General features: G+C 33.1%; 3 protein-coding genes across 3 annotated transcripts; 2 read left to right on the top strand and 1 right to left on the bottom strand.

The window, feature by feature from the left end:
- Nucleotides 1-1,704: 1,704 nt before the first annotated feature.
- On the bottom strand, nucleotides 1,705-7,066 carry LOC18048812 (putative DUF21 domain-containing protein At1g03270). The gene is made up of 13 exons (XM_006444058.2): nucleotides 6,394-7,066; nucleotides 6,229-6,305; nucleotides 6,046-6,129; nucleotides 5,828-5,941; nucleotides 5,170-5,253; nucleotides 4,928-4,999; nucleotides 4,232-4,299; nucleotides 3,647-3,734; nucleotides 3,452-3,525; nucleotides 2,967-3,375; nucleotides 2,770-2,816; nucleotides 2,596-2,680; nucleotides 1,705-2,089 (listed from the first exon to the last, which is right to left on the bottom strand). The coding sequence occupies exons 1-13, from the start codon at nucleotides 6,632-6,634 to the stop codon at nucleotides 1,979-1,981; spliced, it is 1,554 nt and encodes a 517-aa protein (XP_006444121.1). The 5' UTR covers nucleotides 6,635-7,066; the 3' UTR covers nucleotides 1,705-1,978.
- Nucleotides 7,067-7,316: 250 nt separating this feature from the next.
- On the top strand, nucleotides 7,317-10,309 carry LOC18048811 (protein WHAT'S THIS FACTOR 1 homolog). The gene is made up of 2 exons (XM_006444057.2): nucleotides 7,317-8,937; nucleotides 9,922-10,309. Exon 1 carries the CDS (start codon nucleotides 7,626-7,628, stop codon nucleotides 8,871-8,873), a length of 1,248 nt encoding a protein of 415 aa, XP_006444120.1. The 5' UTR covers nucleotides 7,317-7,625; the 3' UTR covers nucleotides 8,874-8,937; nucleotides 9,922-10,309.
- Nucleotides 10,310-10,786: 477 nt separating this feature from the next.
- Nucleotides 10,787-11,694, top strand: LOC18048810 (myosin-1). Its single transcript, XM_006444056.2, has one exon. It carries the CDS (start codon nucleotides 10,937-10,939, stop codon nucleotides 11,417-11,419), a length of 483 nt encoding a protein of 160 aa, XP_006444119.1. The 5' UTR covers nucleotides 10,787-10,936; the 3' UTR covers nucleotides 11,420-11,694.
- Nucleotides 11,695-21,237: the final 9,543 nt, after the last annotated feature.

The raw sequence follows: 21,237 nt of genomic DNA, 5'->3' as shown, positions 1-21,237 counted from the left end.
ATAACTGTAATATTATCATCTTAACGAGCGCATTTTAGTCTTATTCACTGGTGGCTGGCATCATTCGTGGATTTGCATTGCATTGTACACATTCACTTGCTTGGTAAGGCTCCAGGAAATTTCGCCTAGTTTTTTTCTGCCTTTTCCTTTTTTAAATGGAATTTCTCTTTGACATAAATTCAAACACCTTAATGAATTTATCCATCATTGAGAACAAATATCTCGCACCTTATGGCTTCTGCGAAGTAATGTCAAGTTTGAATTTATAATATTTACAGTGCTTTGACTAATCGGAATTAATTGAGATCTAAATAAATTACTTACTTTATTTATAGGAATCAAAATAAGTTATATTAGTATTGATGTATTTACTAAAATAAGTTACTTTATCTTTGAATTGGAAAGAATCATTCCAAGTTCTTAAATTAACTTTGGTTGATTATTATAATGATTATATGATTATGATTATTGTTATTCAAAATAATTATTTTTAATAATAATGATTACAAAAAAATTAATAAATTTTAATAAAAATAATATCAATATTATTATTATCATTTTCTTCATCATCGTTATTATTATTATAAATAATGAAGGATCTATTTGTAAATAAAAAAAATTATCATTTCACCACCTTTCTTTTACCTTATGTTCATCCAACCACCACAAAATTTTAACATATTTTCTGCATTACCTTTCTTTTGTAATTTGTATCAATTAGCCACTTTTACACTAATACCGTTATATAATTTAAACAAAATGATAATTTTACACCTAAATAAATTAAAAGATCATTTTATCTTGTAAAAGGTTTGAAGAAAATAATAATTATAAAAATACCCCTACATTTAATAAAGAAATAAATCTAAAAATTAGAATTTTTTATTTTTAATAAAAAATTATTTTAATAAAAAATTATAATTATAAAAATAATTACAAAATTTTGGGATTTAATAAAATCCCCTAAATTATTAAAAATTTGGGATTTGTTTTTAATAAATAAATTCAGTTATTTTAATAAAATTTTACAAATTTATAATTTTTTAATAAATAAATTCAGTTATTTTTTGTTAAAATTATGCAAAATTATAAAATTTTAATAAAAATAATTATTAAAATTTTGCAAAACCTAAATTTAATAAAAATAACTAAGCACCTCTATTTTGGATTTATTTTTTTAAATATAGGGATATTTTTATAATTATAATTTTTTTAAAAAACTTTTATAAGATAAAATGATCTTTTAGTATATTTAGAGGTAAAATTGTCATTTCATTTAAATTATTTAATAGTATTAATGTAAAAGTGACTAATTGATATAAATTTCAGAAGAAAAGTGGTGCATAAAACATATTAAAATTTTGTAGTAGTTGAATGAACATAAGACAAAAAAAAAATTATACAGTAATAATTTCCCTTGTACAATAATAATTTCCCTAATAATAATTTCCCTTGCAAATATCACAAATCTTCGACAGGGGGTAAAAGCAAAAGTGACAAAACTATATTGAGGATAATTTTAAGATTTTTCCTGAGGAGAAACGAAAACTTGATTTCAAACCCCCTCATGGGTCCTTAATCCCAAAAACAGGTGGATTCCACGTACTTCATTCTCATTTTCCATTTTACTTAATAAGTAGACATTATCAATTATTTTCATTCCGAATTCGGATTCCTTAATCCTACAACTAAACACACCCTTACTTTGAATATTAGTCAAAATACAATTTTGTATACCCTTTCTTTTGTTAATAAGCTAAAATTTTTGCTGCATGAGGCAGTGAAATCTGTTGGACTTCGTACAAATATAACCTCAAAACTTCTTTTCCAGAAACAAGGCTAGTTTGTCACCTCAAAAAGCAAAAAGCTAAGAGCACATTAAACAACTACATACGCGCACAAAAACTAAACCCAACATGATGACAGGTACTTATGCACATTACACAAGTCAGTGAACTTCAAAGCTACTTTGCCAAAGTCATTGCTTATTGCCAAGAAGAGCCTCCTTTTCAGTCCCCGGAAACCTTACTGAATGCAACCCGCTCTCCACAGACCTCTTTGTGGTTTGCCCCTGCTTACCTTGAGCACCCTGAAGGACAGCATTCAGCCAACATATTACTAGATGGCCAATAGCATCCCTGGATCTGAAATTACTAAACTTACTGTGTCTGGGTCTAATCAGTAATCAGGACCTATGTCTCTAGGTTGGATACAGATTTCTAGTTTTATACAATCTGTAACAATTTAATGTGCAACAGTTTCATTAAAGATATCAAAGGACAAAAGCTACAACCAAAGTTAATCCGTAACACATGGTACTAGAACAATTGCTATCTGTTCTAGTTTTGATTGTGTGGCAACAGTTTACAAGATATTTTAAGCACATTTTCATTTGAGCTCTAAGCAAAAACCAAGAATTAGACATAAGTACAATACAAAATAGGTTCATTTCCATACCATTTGAAAACAGATATGAGAAAAAGCAGCATGACCAAAACTCAACTAGACACAGACTAGTATTAGTTTATCTTTATCCTTCTAAAAGTCAACCATATGAGTTTGAATGCAAATCAGTGAATTAATTATATTACTTACAGCAGGCTTTTGTGCAGTCAATTTCCAACTTGATGGAGCTCGGGCCATTGTTGAAGCAGCTGCAGCGGCAGCAGCCACTCGTATCCTGGAAAAGTAATTAGCATTTTACATTTCACGTAAACAAATGGCATCAATTTCAAACATTAAGGCGATGAAAATTAAAAACAACCGTACCTTTTATGAACATCGACATATACATCAGTCTCATCCACTATTTCCTCCTGTATGGGGAGGAGATCACAAGATCACTTATAAGCAATTTCAAAAAAATAAAAATAAAAAATCAGCTGGCATAGTTTTATGCTGCTGCAACTGAGCAAAAGTTGGTCAAAATAAACTGATCGGCATCTAAGAGGTGGAAGCAAGCTTACTTGCAGAAGTTCTTCAAAAACATCCTCAAGGGTGATGATGCCAATGACTACTCCTTCTTCAATATCCTCTAATGAGTAAGGCAAGTTTTCTGCAGCAGCACCAAGCTGTGGTGGCAGAGATTGGTTATTTGTGTTGGGCCTTGATGTTCTGTCAATGCCAACAACAACACTTTCTGATGTAACATCGTTGGTTAGCAAGGGAGTAGTTTCTGATGTAACATCGTTGGTTAGCAAGGGAGTAGTTAATTGAGAATTCCCAGAGAAAACACCGTTTCCCCCAAATTTCTCTCCCAGGCTGATAGACTGGGATTTTTTGCTCTTTCCTTTAACCTTCACTACAGCAGCCATATGACTGCTACCCTTTTGAAACTCGTTGAGGATATCATATAAAGGCATATCTGCTGGAACCCTGGATATTCATGCATTAGAACTTGCATTTTTGCTCAGAAAATAAAAACATGATAATGGGGATAAAGAAGGCACACCTTGGCATTCTCCGTATAGAAACAGCACTCACTGGAGTTTCTGTCTCTGCCCGTACTGTAAGAAGGCTTTTCACCTAATTCTCAGAAAATTAAATATTGAAAAAGGTTCACTAATTTACATTCTGCCAGCAACCAATAATAACAAACATGGTTAACATTGAGAACTTGAGAATGCCCGAGGATTTTATCACCCACCAGTAAGAGACCAATAATGTTTTTAGGATTTCCAGAATAAATAGGTACACGACTATGACCTCGAGCGAGAATTTTTCCAATTGCTTCCCTGCATTAGAAGGCATAAATAATATATTTGTGAGATAACCTCATATTTATAAAGTAGACATTCAAGCACCTCAAGTTTTTACTGTATGGAAAGGTAGGCCCTTTTTATTAGTCCTGATAGAGATTGACTAACAAGATAATTTTGCCATATATAACAGTGTACTCATAACCATAGCAGACATCACCAACCATAACGATCCTGAAAACACTCTATATATTAGCTTGGCTTATTCGGCTGTGAATACACCATCCCAACCTCAAATGTCAATTTGCTCAGGATACAAAGAATCTAAGACTTCAGCCAAAAATGCAACATGGTCGTATAGACAGACAATTAAGAAGACCTCCTAAGTTACAGTGAAACAGACAATAGCAGTTCTTTGTCAGACAGATGAACAGAAGTACAAAATTAAAGGTTATATCACTGCAATTTCATAGGAAAAAGCACAGAGAAGGCAAGCAATTGAAGAGAAAAATGGGTTGCAAAGCCTAACTCACCAGTCTAATTTCGAATTGACATCTAAGGAAAATGTTGACTCAATGGGCGTCATAGCCTCCTCCGCAGTCTGCATGTAGCGAGAAACTTGAAAATTATAATCATTTAACAGAAAAAAGACAGTGCAGGAAAAAAAATGTAAATTTAAAAGCACATTTAGAAGGTCTAAAGGGATTTCAAAAACACCAACAGGTAGCCATAGAAGTACACGTCCGCCAAATTAGGATGTAAGCTAGCAGAAACTATACAGCAGCAAGGAATGTGCACATGAATGTCATCCATTTAGTTTGCAATTTCAGCAGGAAAGTCTTATCTCCTTTAAAAGCTTATCCCAAGTGAAAATTATGATATGATATCCTCACTATTGAGTACCTGCACTCCAAACTGTTAAAATGGCCAATTATTTTGGTCGCTTCTCATATTACAGCATGAAAGTGGTCCATTATTTCGAATGCCATATTTGAGTAAAGCGTCCCCTTATTATTTCAAATTGGAGGCAGTAAATTTCTTTTTCAAATGCTGTGGTTAAAATATTTTCCCACAAGACAAGCAGGAGCCCAAAAAAAAAAACAGAAACAACCATTTATAGTTTTCATGCAGTCTACAAATTATCTTCATCCCCTATCCAAATGAGATCCTATGATGCCAGAATGTGTTCATTGAAGAACAAGTCGCAGAGAACCCATAGCAACAGATACCTTTTCAGTTAAGTCTAGTGCTCCACTGATAATAGTCGTCTCATCATGAGTAAGTTCACCTCCCTTGCCAGCCTAAACTTGACAGGAATAACAAGTTAACAGAAGCAGGTTATTACAACAAAATTATTGTTACCTAAACACTTGTTGTTCTTGTTATCTGATAAACATCAAGAAGAGCAACATTTATTAGTAGTAAAATTTGGAAAAACATGTGATACAGAGAACTGATTCAAGCAGGTTACCTCTTGGCTGTGGATAGAAACAAGGGCTTTCAACTGGGCCCGCCTGAACAAAGCATCATGGTGTCCAAGAACAGCATCAAGAATCTGATGTCTTTTGAGTCAGAAAGATTCTCAATAAAAGCAACACCTTATTTCTTTTTTGTGGGACATGGAATGGTGCAATTACAATGTCAAGTAAAATGACAAATTATGCAAATTATGCAACAAAGCAATCTCCCAAACAAATAAAGCACCACCTAACACCTCCTCTTGAAATGTAGCAAAAAACAATTATGCAGCTTGAATAACTTAACTTGATTAGACGTAAGAAAGTGGTCAAGGAGCACAGTGCAATGGTATGCATAGTGTTATATGTACGAAGATAGAACAAAATCACAATTTGGCAACTCATGGCATACGTCAATAACAATTCATATTGTTCGAAGCTCAAAAGCGTCCCCATCCAGAATAGGAGTTGAATAACATTCTGTTATCATCTTCTGATGAGGCTTCACAAGTACCTTATAATACTTGTTTAAAAAAAGTAAATCTTATACCATTTGTGCTGCTATTACCAATAAACATCTGAGCCCAAGTGCAATAATTATACAAGTCTGTCATCTGGCGTTACAAGTCTGTAAAAGAAAATTCAAAATTCAACCATCAATTATGAGATTACCTTTCCAATAGGATACGCGATGGGATAACAAATGATCATCAGAATACGAACCAGCCATACAAAGTTTGCACCTACAGCAAGTCCATACCTTGAACATATGGCTTGTGGAATAATCTGACTCAAAATGATAAGACAGAAATTAGTCCCCTTACCGTAAGCCTAAGGTAGTAACTATACTAACTGAAAATCAAGCATTATAAATTAGAAACGAATTAAACCTCTCCAAAAGCCAGAACAAAAGTAACCGAGAGTAAAACAGCCACAAATGGATGAAAAATTTTGTCGAGGTATATCGGCAGCGCCTGCAAGAAACAGATCACAAGTCACAAATTTACCACTGAGATCAGTGAATTATATCAATAGTGGGGGTGGGGGGGGGGGTGGGGTTGGAATTTACTAACCTCCATAGCACAAGCATTACACAGAAGCAGAGTTACTAAAAGCTGGTGTTGCTTTTGAACAACTGGCAGTATAGCAGCTACATGCAAAGAAATGAAAAAAAAAATGCAATTAACAACCGTTCAATTACTGAAAGGCAATAGTAAAATTATGAGTTGTAAAGGCACCGGCTTGTTGCTTTTCAGTGGAGGTGCCGCTTCTTTGTAAAATTTCGAGCTCGACGAGGCCTAGAGACATTAGCCCGAGCGTGAGGCCGGACATTATACCGGCGAAGAGCACGAGTACGCAAGAGACGCCGGCGTAGACGAACCACCACGGATTCCCAAACTCGATGTCGTCCGCTTCGAACACGACGTCGTTTCGCGGCATCGTGGTTCGAGCTAGGGTAAGGACATTTAGCAGCAACATCAGATTTTCGTGCCTTGCTTGTTTTCGAGGTGTTGAAGAACGGGGAATGAACGTTAAGGGGAGCAACTGGCAGTAGAGTGGTGTGCAGCCCGTGGGTGACCTTTTGGTCGTTTCCTAGGTGCTGTTTTAAGAAAACGACAAGCGGCGTACTGATGAACAGTTACGAGTAAAGGGACAGATTAATACGGATTTTGTTGCTCTGTGAGATTGCGCTTTTGTTGAGTTCTTGCAATGAATACATTGTAGACTTGTAAGGACTTAGATGGAAGTCAGAGGAGAGCTGCTTCTTGGCCGTTTCAGATAATGAGGGGGTACATTTTGGCCGCCGCTGTTGGAACCTTTGGGACAGAAGGCTACAGGAACAGGAGTATATTCTTAATTACATGTAGGGACCATGTTGCTCCACGTGCATTACTGGCCCTGCCCATACTACGGTATACCCAACTGTGAGTCGATAATTATTAACGAGCTTAAACTCCCTCTTTATTTTTATTAGTAGAGATAAAAAAAAATTATTTAATTTTTAAATATTTTATTAAAAGAAAATTAAAGAATAAGAGAAATTTTGATAAGAGTTTATAGATTAAATAATATTTTTGTAGCAAAATAAATATTGTAAAAAAGTCATAAAGTCAAAGAGATAAATGAGGAGAGAATTGTATATGATTAATTCAGCATCTATCATGAATTAATTTTAATTTAGCAGCTGGATTGGAAAGGTCCAGGATGATTGATTTTTCTTTCCTCAATTTTCCGACGACCAAGGTTTCAATGCCGATGAGAGTGTAACGGTAGGGGCACTTTGTAAACGGCGTCACGAGCTTTGCTTGTTCACTGATGCCTTAAAACGCCGTCGTGCAGGTGGCTTTCAAGTTTCAAATACAGAAATCAGAGAATTACAGACATCTTGATCCTCGCTAGCTGACAATTAGGGCTCACTTTCTCTCTCTCTCTCTCTCTCTGCTCGTTGGGTTCACTCGCATTTTCCGGTATGCTCTTCAATACCAAAAGCTTTTCCCTTTACTTACAAAATCTGATAACGACATATAAACCCCATGTAAACCCGAACTTCACCCACACCCACCAAATCAAACTCATTTCGAGCCTCAAAGTAGTGTGGCGAAAAGATCAGAAACTAGACCAAGCCATAGAGAACGACAAACAGTACAAGCTCTGTGCCCGGGTCGTTAAGGAAGTCCTGAACGAACCGGGTCAAGTCATCCCGCTCCGTTACCTCGAAAAACGCCGCGAAAGATTAAGCCTCAACGTAAAAGTCAGAACTTTTCTTAACCGATACCCTGGTCTTTTTTATACTTATTATGATCGAATCAAGCCCAAATCTGATGCCGTTTTGTTCTTGCGCCCCAGTGATAGGCTTAGAGATTTTCTTGAAGAGGAAAGAAAGATATATGATAACAATGAGGAGTTGCTTGTCGCTAAGTTGTGTAAATTGTTGATGATGTCTAAAGATAAAGTTCTTAGTGTTGATAAATTGGTTCATGTGAAGAGAGAATTTGGGTTTCCTAACGATTTTTTAGTTAAATTAGTGCCTAGATATCCTAATTACTTTAAGTTAGTTGGGTGTCCTGGAGAAGGCCAATCATTCCTAGAGTTGGAATCTTGGAACCCCGACTTTGCAAAATCTGTTATTCAGTTAAGAGCAGAAGAGGAGGCTAAGTTAACGGGGATTCCCGTTCGACCTAACTTCAATGTGAAGCTACCTCCGGGGTTTTTCTTGAGGAAAGAAATGAGGGAGTGGGTTAGGGATTGGTTAGAACTAGATTACATATCTCCGTATGAGGATGTGTCCAATTTAGATCAATCTTCGCAGGAAATGGAGAAAAGAACAGTTGCGGTTTTCCACGAGCTATTATCTCTGTCTATTTTTAAGAGGATTCCTGTGCCTATATTAGGGAAGTTTAGTGATGAGTATAGGTTTTCAAATGCATTTTCAAGTGCTTTTACAAGGCATTCTGGTATTTTTTATTTGTCACTGAAAGGAGGGATCAAGACTGCAATGCTGAGGGAGGCATATAGGCATTCTGAGTTGATTGATAGGGATCCGTTGTTGGAGATTAAAGAAAGGTTTGTTGAGTTGTTGGAGAAAGGAAAACATGAATGGACGGAACAGTTGAGGTTGCAAAGGGAGGAGGTTAAGAAGGACATGGAAAAGATGGCCTTAAGAAGTGAGGATGAGGAGGAGAAATTGGATGAGCTCATGTATGATGAACAGATGTGAATCTGAAAGACTTGGAGGAATATGATATGATGAGCGAGTCTCACAATTAAAGCCTCAATCACAGGTATAGAAAGTTTAATTTCAAGTTGTAATGCTTATTGATATTCAGCTTAATGTTTTTGTCTTGAAAATTTTTAATATTGTGAAGAATTGCGGTGTCTTTCTCTCTTTCCTTTTGGGTAAATGTACCTTTTTTTTTTCAATCCACTGCCAAGCAGGGGGATTTGTTTAAGATATTATAGGAATGATGAAGACATTGAATTCTGTATGTGTCATTGCTAAGTTGCTGAGCTCTTTCAATTATGGTGTTTGCATAAGTTTGTGTGTCTATCAAGTGACAACATTAGCAGTAGTTGATTTTCTCATGCTCTGTGACTTTTCTGTTTTACAAGGATACTTTATCTTTGGTTATGTATTTGTGCATGCAAAGTGATATATCAGATACGATTGGGATTTTCCAGGAGTTATTTCCTAATACATAATTTTTTGGTGTTCTGTATAGTAGAAATTAATTATGTTAGTTTCGAAATTTAGTTTGTATCAGACTCCTTTGCTTATCAATAATATTGCATATTCAATCATTTACATTTTGAGTTCTGTGTGCATTTGTTGTGCTGCACTATTTTGCCATTTTTCACTTGTAGAAATCGTTGGGCCTTTGATTCTAACAAATATCATACATTCTCCATTTCTTAGGTATAGGAGTTTTAAGTTTGATTGTTGTATCTGAAATAGACCCCAGTGAGATGGAGTAGAGTATTGGAGAGCAATGAATCTTGAACATTGTGGCAACTTTGAGAGCTACCCTGGTAGCGTGATTGGACTTTGATACGCCTGCTACTTTTTTCAACATTAACATTTCCAGGATTGCTGATCCTGACATTGCTTGTTTTGATTCACTGCCATTAATAGAATTATGTTTTAGAATCTTTTTTATCCCCACAACACATAGTTGCTCGTCATCTCTTTCAGATTTCAATCTTGCTCTCTTTTTGGATACGCAAAGCATTTTAGCTCTTGTTCACACATTTGTTTCTGTTGCATGCAGCAATTAACCAGCAGTAGATGCCAAACCTATTTGATGTCTGTGAAAAACTTGGGAGTCAGGTATTTAGTAGGTCTGAGAAGTGTGGCGGATGCTTTTGGAACACGGTAATATCAAGGTTGGAGGAAAATGTCTGGTTCTCAGATAAATAATTAGATTTTTTTTCCACCTTGTGATAAATAAGACTTGCAATGAAGTTGTGCTTGACCAGAATAGCTGCCAAAGAGATCTTTTTTAACTGAGCCCAGCATGTAGCGTGGAAGCTAAATCTGTGGTATATGCATTAACTTCAAAGTCCTTATGTATTGATCGTGAGCTTGTAAGGATTTTTCGACATTTTTCCCTTCTCCCATGCTAATCATATTTTGTTATCAAAAGATAATTTGGATTTTGGGGTGTTGTTCGACCACTCAACGCAGGCATTTATAAAACCAAACACAGGAGTTTCTCTGAAATCAAAATCCTAAGCCAGAATAAAAGAATGTCCTGGGGGACCTGGTTCTCACCCATTTGCATTTCAATCTTCTCATTTCAATAGACAGCAATCCAAGTTGCTAGAATGCCCTAAAGCTAGCACTATATATTCTTCTCATTTCTTCTAAAAGTACTTGTGTTTTCTGAGTAATGCTATGGTAAACAGAGAAATTTTATTTTCTTGGTGGCTAACTTCAAAATATTTTCCTCTCGTGCTCTTATCTCTTCAACACATATGGTAGGAATAGAGTTGTTGGCAGGTAACAGCCTTAGGTTTGAGGCTGTACGTCACCTAAAAATTAGGCACACATTGAATGAGAGATGCATAACCAATTATAACCTGAAACTCTCCATAACATCCCCAAGAAAATTCCCCCCACTCCTTCAATCGTTTCTATTTTTTTATTTCTTCATAACCCGCCATAATTTCTAACTAAAAGGAAGCATGAAAAAACTATGAATTCACATATATATAAATAGAAGCAGGAGCCGTTCTGAAACATCAATTTCCCCTCACCCTCTTTATTAATCAAAGATAGACGCCATGAAGACAGACGGTGTTGTTACAGTAGCACTCTTTGTGTCTGTGTTGGCAGTCCTTCCCCAGATGGAATGCCAGCTAAGGCCAAGACCGATGCCACTGCCGCCGCCTGCTCCTCCCCGGCCGCTATGTGCCTCCCAATTCGCTTTAGTGAACTATGCGTGCTCAATGCTGCCATACAACCCGGCTGCACCCGTACCTCCTCCTTCCCCTCCCTCTCCTAACAGCCCTCCTCTGGATCATGATGAATCGTTGCAAAGACATGGTCACCGACATAGGCACAGACACAGGCACGGGGGAGTTCACGAAGAGACACCCGAGGGAGAAAGTTGTTGCCGTTGGCTGAAGCAGGTCGATGATGAATGTGTTTGTGACTTGTTGGTTCGTTTACCTGTCTTCCTTGCCAGGCCTGTGCACACGTACACTGTCATTGTTGATGAGTCTTGCAACGTTACCTATGCTTGCAGCGGGCGGCTACGCCCTTAATTAGTTGGCACATTATCAAGCTTCTTAATTTCTGGATAATTTCTTATGTTATTGTCTGCTTTTACCATGTTTGAGGCGACTTTGTTGTGCTACACATTAGCTCAGTTTTTAGCCTGTTATTAATATTAATTCTGGCAGCAGTCTATCCGCTGGTTTTCGTGATAATGTATCCCGTTTCTATAGCTAAGTAACAATTTAATGCTAGGTGATGATGGGAATTTATTAAAAGCCAGATTCTGCGAAGTGTTCATTTCACTGCACAAAATACAACATCCATGAACCACCGATATACGAGGATAAAGGACTTGGCATGACCATTAGATATATGTTCCGCATTGAATTACTGAAGTTTCAAATTCTCATTCATTTCACAGATTATATAGCTCATGGATTCGACTCCTATGTGTTCCGCAATTACATCCATGTGATGGAGAATATTTTCCAAAGATAATCGAACGCGAAAACACGACACAAAGGGAAAACAAACGATAGTTTCCGATTGACAAAAAGTTTATTCAAAGTTTACCTCTTCATCTTCAAAGTTCAAAACGAATAACTGTCTAGTCACAATTTGGCTTGTACCATATAAACCTTTTTTGCGTCTTAGTATATAAAAGAATCTATCTCTTCTCTTCTCTTTACATGGCGGTCCAGAAACGGGACCTATCCATACGCATTTGCATATCTTTTGAAAAGATAACCAAAATGCCAGCAGCACTTCTATCTTTTCATTTTTATGCACGTTATATACGGACAAGGCTGCGTTGCAGACTCTGTATGTAACAGCTCAGTGCAAACTGGCCTTGTATCAGCTGAGTTCCAACAGCTTTTCCTCTCTCCTGCAACGCGTGGATGCTCCCCATTTGCTATGTTACATACAGAGTCCGTAACATAGCAAGCTCCCGTTATATAATAGTAATGTCCATTACTTTTGTTATTTACTCGCAAAAAACAAAAAGGGAAGATAACATTTTTAACCTTTTTCCGAAGAAATAACGATACACGTTGAGGTTTGGGAAAAAGCATGGATTCCAGTCGGCTAACACTATGTTACGTTGAACGTAACATACATTCAAAAGAAAAAATATCTATTAATACCCCTAAACTTAATGGAAACTACTCTAATTGAATTAAAAGAAATATTTTTAAATCTCAAAGAAGAAATGAGAGAAATTAAACAAGAAATAGGAAAAATAAAAATAGAACTATCTGTAATACAAATGAGTCAAAAGAAAAATAAAAAAGTAGAAAAATTTGAAATGTTAAAATCAGGAATAATTGGAACAAGTTTTAAGAAACCTATAGAAAAACCACAAACAGAAAGTTATGATGATTGGTTTATAAAATTCCAATACCCAAAAATATTAGAAGAAATAGAAAAACTAAAAGCAGAATTAAAAAAGAAAGAAAAAGGCAAAGAAAAACTAGAAATAAAAGAAACAACCCCTAGTGATTCAGAGTAATGAAAGATAAATTAGAAGAACTTACTGAAAAATTTAGTGACATAAATCTTAGTGATTTAGAAGATTTTGAAAAAGAATATTGCATAAAAATGAATACTGCTGGAGGTCCAGAAATAAAACTTAATGTTGAAGAACCAAGCCATAGGTACGAAACAAATAAAAAGAAAAAATAGACCATTTTTTGAATATTACCCACCTATTAAAAATAATCAATGGAAAAAAGAATACCAACCTAATAACGACCACCTAACACCAATAAGCAATGCAGGCACATTTCTAGACTTAGACTGCAAAATAGATCCCCGAAAAACTTTAGTAGAATGGGGAATGCAAATGAAGTTATTTTTTATATTTAATGGATCTAGAGATGATTGGAATGTTGAAACAGAAGAAGAAAAAATAAATATATTTGCAGACATTTTAATAGCAAGTTTCATAAGAAATGTATTTAACTGGTGGAAAAGATTAAGTGAAGATACACAAAAATTAATAAATGATTCAACCAAAATAGCATTAGGAAGAAATAAATGATTAGGAATTGAAAGAATAATTGAATATATTGCCAGTTAATTTTTAGGAGAAGACTGGTTACAAAATTCAGAAAATGAAGCAAAATATGATAAATTAGACGCTAGAATGAAATTAATAAACTTAACAATTTGTAATATGTGTTTTGTAAAAGAATATACCTGTGAATTTTCTAAATATTATTATACTCAATTCATGAGTCATGAAGACCAAAACATTTATAAGAATTTATACTATTCTAAACTTCCATATCCTTGGAATGGATATTTTATTAATGAATATGAAAAGTACACTAGTAGTAGTGATAATAGACTCCCAGATACATTAGGAGCTAGAATAAGATTCCTAAATACAAGATTAAGTGAAATATGTATTCAAAGAAGTTTAATAAAAAAGAGTAAAAATATAACAAAAATATATTGTGAAAAAACAGAGATGCCTACCCAATAAGGATGTTATGCACCTCATAAACGAAGAAAGAAGTTCTACAAGAGAGAAAAAAGATATAAAAAATACAATAACTTTAAGAGAAAATACCGAAAATCAGGAAGAAAATATAAAACCCAAAGAAAAATATTAGACAAGTCCAAATGTAAATGTTGGAATTGTAGAGAAATTGGACATATTAGTACAGATTGTACAAAAAAGAAAGTTAAACTTCTAAAAGAAGATTTTGAAAATATAAAGAATGACTTAGAAGAAATAAATAATCTATCAGATTATGAAGGAGAAGAAGTTTATATGGCAGAAGAATCAGAAAATGAGTCAGACTAATGAAGAACTTATGGAAAATGAAAAAAATAGAAGAAATTGAAGAAATAGAGAAAGAAGAGAATAAAGGTGGATATAGTCTTGTTGCCACTTTTAATAAAGAAAAATATAACAAACTTTTAAAACTAAATATGGAGAAACCTGAATATGGAATAATACATAGGTTTAGAGATATGTTTAAAAGAAAACGAATAGTATTACATGAATATTATGAACAAGAAAAGGCTGTAACAATTACACAAGCTGAGGGAAACATTAGATTTAGTTTAATAAATAAAAGATCTATAGACCTAGCATTAAGAAAAATAAAAAATGAGTCTCAACAAAAGAAAAAATTCAATATGTATATTTAGTAGAAATACAAATCTTAATAAAATCTCTATTCAAAGAAGGAATAGATAGCCACATAGTTTTATCATTACACGATCAAAGATTTACTAATCCTAGCATAGGACATTTAGGGACAATAAAAGGAAATCTATGTTATACTAAATTACTATTTACTTGTCACCCTAGATATTGCGTACATATAAAGGATAAAAACATAGATGAAACATTAAGTCTACATTTTAAACTATTAAAAAAGAACCTAATGAAGGAAGGAAATAGAATAATGACAATACATTACTCAGCTTTATATAGTTTTTGTAATTCAAATTATGGAGAAATATATGGAAATAAACCTTACATAGAAATAAATAAAGATTGTGAAGATATAGCAACATTTATAGAACCAGTAATTCAAGATTATAAAATTCCTATTAATTATGAATTAAATATAGATGATAGAAAATAATTTTTAGATAATAATAATGAAAACTCCATTATCCATATAAGTTTTGCATGAAGAACCTTAGTAAGAGGAAGTTCATCTAGAAGATTAAGTACTGATAAACAAATAGTTAAATCCATAGCAACTAACAACGTAATAAAAATACTTGGACAATATTTTAATGAAATAGATTATACAGCAAAAATACCTATACTAGTAGATACTGGTACAAGTCATAACTATATGAATCACACTAAAAATAAAGGACTTTTGGTAAAAGAAAAAGAAATTTCATATGAATATACAGATTTCAATGGGAATAAACATATTTGTAAACAAGAAGTTAAAGTTCCTATAATCATAGAAGGACTTAGAATAATAGTGTCTTGTTACATAGATTCATTTATGACCACATATCCAGAAAAACATATAGTATCAGCAAATAGTTTTTTAAATAATTTAGAATATTATAAGATAGAAAAGCATAGAATAACCATACAAATAGAAGGTCAAAAAATAGTATGTGAAACATGTTAAGACAAGCTTATATAACATACCCTATGTCTGTTTATATACAAATAAATATAACAGAAAAAGATATAGACACATGTGCCTTAATTGACACAGGCAGTGAAATAACCATAATGAAATCCTTTTTATCAAGCAAATGAGAACTCAATGGAAAATTAAAAATTATTGGAATAACAGGAGACAAACAACAAGTAACTCAATCTTTACTAAACTTTGAAATATTGTTAGGAAGTAAAATAGTACATATTAATCAAATATTTCAATACAATAATATGGATTGCGATATCCTTTTAGGCAATGACTTTATACAATAATTCCAATATTACCAACAAACTCCATATATGATCACTTTAAAAACACCTTGTAATCATATTCTTCGTATTCCTCGTGAATTTAAACCCTACAGAGTTCAGCCAGCCCAGCATGGTGATAAGTACATTTATGAAAAACACTATCTAATACAAAAAGGACAAAGTTATAATATACAATTAGAAACAATAAAGTCGCAACTTGAACAAGTTTATAAAGAAAACCCATTATCATTATGGAAACCAGATCATCCTAGAGCAAAAATAGAATTAATTGAAAACATGATAATAAGATTAAAACACATGATGTACACAGAAGAAGGTAGAGAAGAATTTAAAATCCAAATAAAAGAACTCTTAAATTTAAAACTCATTTGAACTAGTAATAGTCCACATAATAGTCCAGCCTTTATGGTTAGAAAAAGATCAGAACATGTTAGAGGAAAAGTGAGAATGGTAATAAATTATAAAGAACTAAATAAATATACAAAATTTGACGGATATTTTCTCCCGAATAAAGAAGTACTGATAAATCTTGTAAAAAATAAAACTTATTATTCAAAGTTTGATTGTAAATCAGGATTTTGGCAGATAAAAATGGAAGAAAATAGTATTCCTTATACAGCTTTTAGTACCCCACAAGGACATTACGAATGGCTAGTAATGCCTTTTGGACTAAAAAATGCCCCTCAAATCTTTCAAAGTCGAATGGATAAAATATTTAAAGATTATAAATATATTATAGTCTATGTCGATGATATATTAATTGCATCAGAAACTATAGAAGACCACAGAAACCATTTAAAAGAATTTGTTAATGTATGTATTAGAGAAGGAATAGTACTATCAGAAAGAAAAGCAGTTATAGAACACAAGAAAATAGAATTTTTAGGAATGATCCTTGACAAAAAAGGAATAAGACTCCAAAGTCATACAGGAAAAAAGATTATAGAATTCCCAAATAAGTTGGAAAATAAACAACAAATACAAAAATTTTTAGGATGTTTGAATTATGCAGAAGGATTCATAAAAGATTTAGCAAAAAAGAGGAATATACTTCAGAAATTACTAAGAAAAAATAATACTAGAGGATGGAGTGAAGAATACACAGAAACTGTAAAAAAATTAAAGGAAGAATGTAAAAATCTTCCAGCATTAAGATTACCAGAAGAAAATGATAAATTAATAATACAAACGGATGCATCTGATTTATATTGGGGAGCAATTCTCAAAACTGATATAAACGAGATTTGCCGATATACCAGTGGAACGTTTAATCAAGCACAAGTCAATTATTTCGTACATGAAAAAGAACTACTTGCTATATATAAAGGAATTAAAAAATTTTCATTATTTTTGCTCCAGAAGTAATTTATCGTAGAAACAGATAATTCTCAAGTAAATTCTCTTGTCAATAGAATTTTACCAAATGAACCTCAATATAGAAGATTACATAGATGACAAGTTTATTTGTCTTATTATAATTTTAAAATCATACATATAAAAGGCACTAACAATTTCCTTGCAGATTTCCTAAGCAGGAATATAGAATTCAGAAAATGAATGCAGAAATAAATAAAACTATATCTGCAATAAATACCGAAATACAAAGGCTCAAGGCCGAGGCATCTGACATGCTTGATGCAATAAATTACATGAAAGAGGAAGCAGAGGGCCATGAGAAGGGAATACATTTGTTAGAGTCATACATAAACGACCTAACCAAAGGGCTTTCAATAAACACTAGCCCAACAAATATAGGAAGCAGTAGTGGACCAAACCCACAGCAAGAACTGGTCTCTGACCCAATTGTCAACCGAACCATATCTATAGAAACAACCGAATCACAAAAAGCAACTTCTTCAAAAAAGTTTATCAAAATAAACAACTCTCCTCCAGAAGAAGAAGAAAAATCATCTCCTCTAAATCCAAAAGAAGAAAAATATAAACAGTTTTCCATATGGGTATATTCTACTTGTTCCCACAACTATACAATCTTCAAATCTCCAGGAAAAAATATGTATCCCAGGATGATAGCCATAAAAGGAGCAGATCCACTCCTTGTTGGAAAAATAGCCAAATACGGGTATCTAGACTTAGTATATCCAGACACAGACCTTAGAGAGTTTAGATGAGCTATTAGTTAAAAAGGTTTCTAAATTTGCCCAAAAAAGGTCCATATATTTAAAATTATACACCATTAATCCAGAATACCATCAGAATGTAGAATACCAAGCATATTATATGATCTCAGTGTGACATATTACAAAGAATTTTCAATTAGAAATAGGAACTGAATATACAAATGCTCCTCATATAACCAGTACATGGATAAGAACCCGTAGAGCTCGAGGAATAAAAACAATATGGAGTATCGCTAAAGATCTCTATAAGAGAAATTATAGAACAATTATTCGTTTTCAAAATTATATTCTTGTGACTTCAGAAGAAAGCCATACACCATCCAGTATCCTTCTAGAATTCATCAATGAAATCAGTACTATGAGATTCACTAGTAGCAGTGAAACCATGCAGTAGGCCTATCAGCTTATGGAAGCAAAATAGCATAGCAAATAAAAGATGCTGGTATCAGAAATAAAAAATAAAAAGATGTTCATGGCAGACAGAGAAGATAAAAAGATGCTTGTGGCAGACAGAGAAGATAAAAAGATGTTTGTGGCAGACAGAGAAGATAAAAAGATGCCCGTGGCAGACATAAAAGATAAAAAGAAGAAGATAAAAAGAGAAAGAGACGTTCTAAAAAAAAACATATCTCATAACTCTCTGAACAATGATTCTGTAAACACTTCCTTGCTCTAAAACCATAAATCAGATCATCATAAATTATTAACACAATCATCAGAGAAAAGGGAAAGAAACCTAAACTTATCCAACAACTCTTCAACAAGCTGATCAAAATCCATACAGTAAAGCCATCTGAGTCCGCAGATCCCGCTGAGGCAAGAGGCCGTTAAGGGAATTGGACATCCAGGCTGCAGGTCACTGGAAAGAGATCGAAAAGGGAAGAAGCGAAAGAAAGTTAGGTAATAATTCTTAAACTTTATCTCTTGGTGGAGGTTGTTGATAATTGATAGATGAAACGATTTGTAGATGAAGAGCAAATTTTTATAATGAAACAAACCTTTAATTATCTTTTATGATATGAATCATAAATTTTATTTAGGAGAATCTAAGGAATTCAACTACAAAAATAACATATAATGAATATATGATGATCATAGACTTTAATTTATGATCGTTTAAACAAAGTTCATATCTGTTTAGTAAACAAGAGCTTGTAAGAACAGAAGATTTATTAGCCATATACTCACTGGATTTACCTCCGGAAATAAAACGAAAGATCATAAAATATATTGAAATAGATAACCTAAAACAGTACATAATTATGTTAACAATAGAAGAAACAATCGATATAGCAAAAGCATACTTAGAACAAAAACGTTATAGAGAAGAACCTTCATATACTTATAATTCTGATAATGAAGAATTTGAAATATAATTTATAAATCTGTTCCTATAAGAAAAATACTGGATAATTGTATATTGGCTGGAAACCAAGGTGTGCGGGCTACTGGTCCAAAGGAGATTTAAATATCTTGGCTTGCCAAGGATCTCATCACTCTGGTAAAACAATGCCACGTACAACTACCCCTGGTATTAACTAAAATATACTTTATATATGCAGAAAGAAAATAAATCCTTTAGTTATACATATAAAATATCTTTTATTATTATTATTATTTTTTTTTTTGTAGATTTGCAAACCTGTATTTATAAAATAATGAAATAGCATCTATGTTGATTATTTTGTTTATCTTTGTTTATAATTAATTCTGTTTTATTTTATAAATCAGTTTATCTTTTTTTTTTTTGGTTCACACGAACAAGATGGTATCAGAGCCATAACCATAAATGTGGATCCTATACAGTCAATAGTTGATAGTTTATACACATTAAAAGTATATAATAAAGAAGAAATAAAAAATTTAATAAAAGCATTAAAAACTGATAAAAATAATATAAGAAATATAGAACTTGAGTTAACCGAGGAGCTTAGAGAAAGATTTATAGATACAACAGGAGGTGAGATATTGATAGAAAAGAAAATGAAATTTATTGATAAATTTATAAACTTTTTAATATATTGGTATAAAACCGAAGCACTATGAATCAAGTTGTTAACACAATACAAGAATTAGTAAATAGTATAGAACGTATGTGTCTAGGATGGGAAATCATAGTAAATACATATATAAATTTAATAAATCAGAAAATAGACTTACTGGAGCAAGAAAGAATAAGATTAATAAATTTAGGACCAGAAATTTATTCTGAACTTATAGATTTATATGAATTCGATAACCATTTATTATTATTAAAGGAAATCAATAGAATTTTAGAAAGAATAAAAAATAGATGTAGAAGGGATGGAAGAAGACAAATACTTCCACAATTATAGAAAATAAAGAAGAATAAAAAGACTTAAATGAAATTTGACAAGAAAAATAAAACAAAAAACGTAAGGTACATTAATTGTAATTTAGGCGCTCTCCTTCTCAAAAAAGCCAAAGCAAGCAAACCTTATCCAGCGAGGTTAAAAGTTGAATATGAAGGTGACTGGTGAAGTAAGATACCGTCCTAAATTGATTTTTTTAATTCGCTTTGACCCTTCAGTTTTTTTATTTCTCTTGTTGGGTCTATGAGAAAAGATTTCTTATTTTAGCCTTTCTGTTTGCTTCTCTTTTAATATATGGTTATAATATGCGTATGGACATATCATACTCTTACTGTATGTATTCATAATCCTGCTGATTGGAGTCAAGTGGCCGAGGAAGACAATGGTTATTGGATGGAACCGAACAAATTGTAGCCTTTCTACTTTTGTTTGTTCTTATTATTTCCTACTCATAAGTCATTATGCACAAAATGACAAAATCCATAAATCTTACATAACCAAACGCGACAAACTTTATAGTCTTTATATTCTTTTTTGCTCCGTCTTTATTTCATTCGAATGCTAAAACTGTGATAGCAAAAGGGAATAAATAAATAAATAAATAAAATAAAATAAAATAAAAGGGCATATTAATCAATTGTGTGATTTGTGATCGAGGGTTCGCACCACATGTAAAGTGGGACCTGATGTGAAAGAGAGATGAAATAATTATATAAGTTCGTACCCACTGATTCTACGGAAGTCAACGCCTTCTCTGTACGGCAATATGCTCTTGCGCGTGGCGGATTGCAGCCGCCGTCGCCAAAGCTTTACGGCTCCTTTCCTATCACTGATTTTTTTAGCTAATAGCATGCTCCTTCGCAACAGTCTCGAAACTTTGGTGAGATCATCCCTCTACAAATTTTTTTTTTTTGTCTTTTATCATGCATTTTTGTCTTATCGAGTTTTATGGTCATTCTCGGAGGAGT

The sequence above is a fragment of the Citrus clementina genome, unplaced genomic scaffold (assembly GCF_000493195.1).
Source record: "Citrus clementina cultivar Clemenules unplaced genomic scaffold, Citrus_clementina_v1.0 scaffold_3, whole genome shotgun sequence".
Classification (NCBI taxonomy): domain Eukaryota; kingdom Viridiplantae; phylum Streptophyta; class Magnoliopsida; order Sapindales; family Rutaceae; genus Citrus; species Citrus x clementina.
This window is presented reverse-complemented; position numbering and strand designations above follow the sequence as displayed.

Coding starts and splice junctions, on each gene's coding strand:
- LOC18048812 (XM_006444058.2), bottom strand. CDS start 6,634: ATGTTGCTGCTAAATGTCCTTACCCTAGCTCGAACCACGATGCCGCGA. Junction 5,000..5,169: donor TTTCTATCCACAGCCAAGAG/GTAACCTGCTTG, acceptor TGTCAAGTTTAG/GCTGGCAAGGGAGGTGAACT. Junction 2,090..2,595: donor TGACTGCACAAAAGCCTGCT/GTAAGTAATATA, acceptor GCTGTCCTTCAG/GGTGCTCAAGGTAAGCAGGG.
- LOC18048811 (XM_006444057.2), top strand. CDS start 7,626: ATGCTCTTCAATACCAAAAGCTTTTCCCTTTACTTACAAAATCTGATA.
- LOC18048810 (XM_006444056.2), top strand. CDS start 10,937: ATGAAGACAGACGGTGTTGTTACAGTAGCACTCTTTGTGTCTGTGTTG.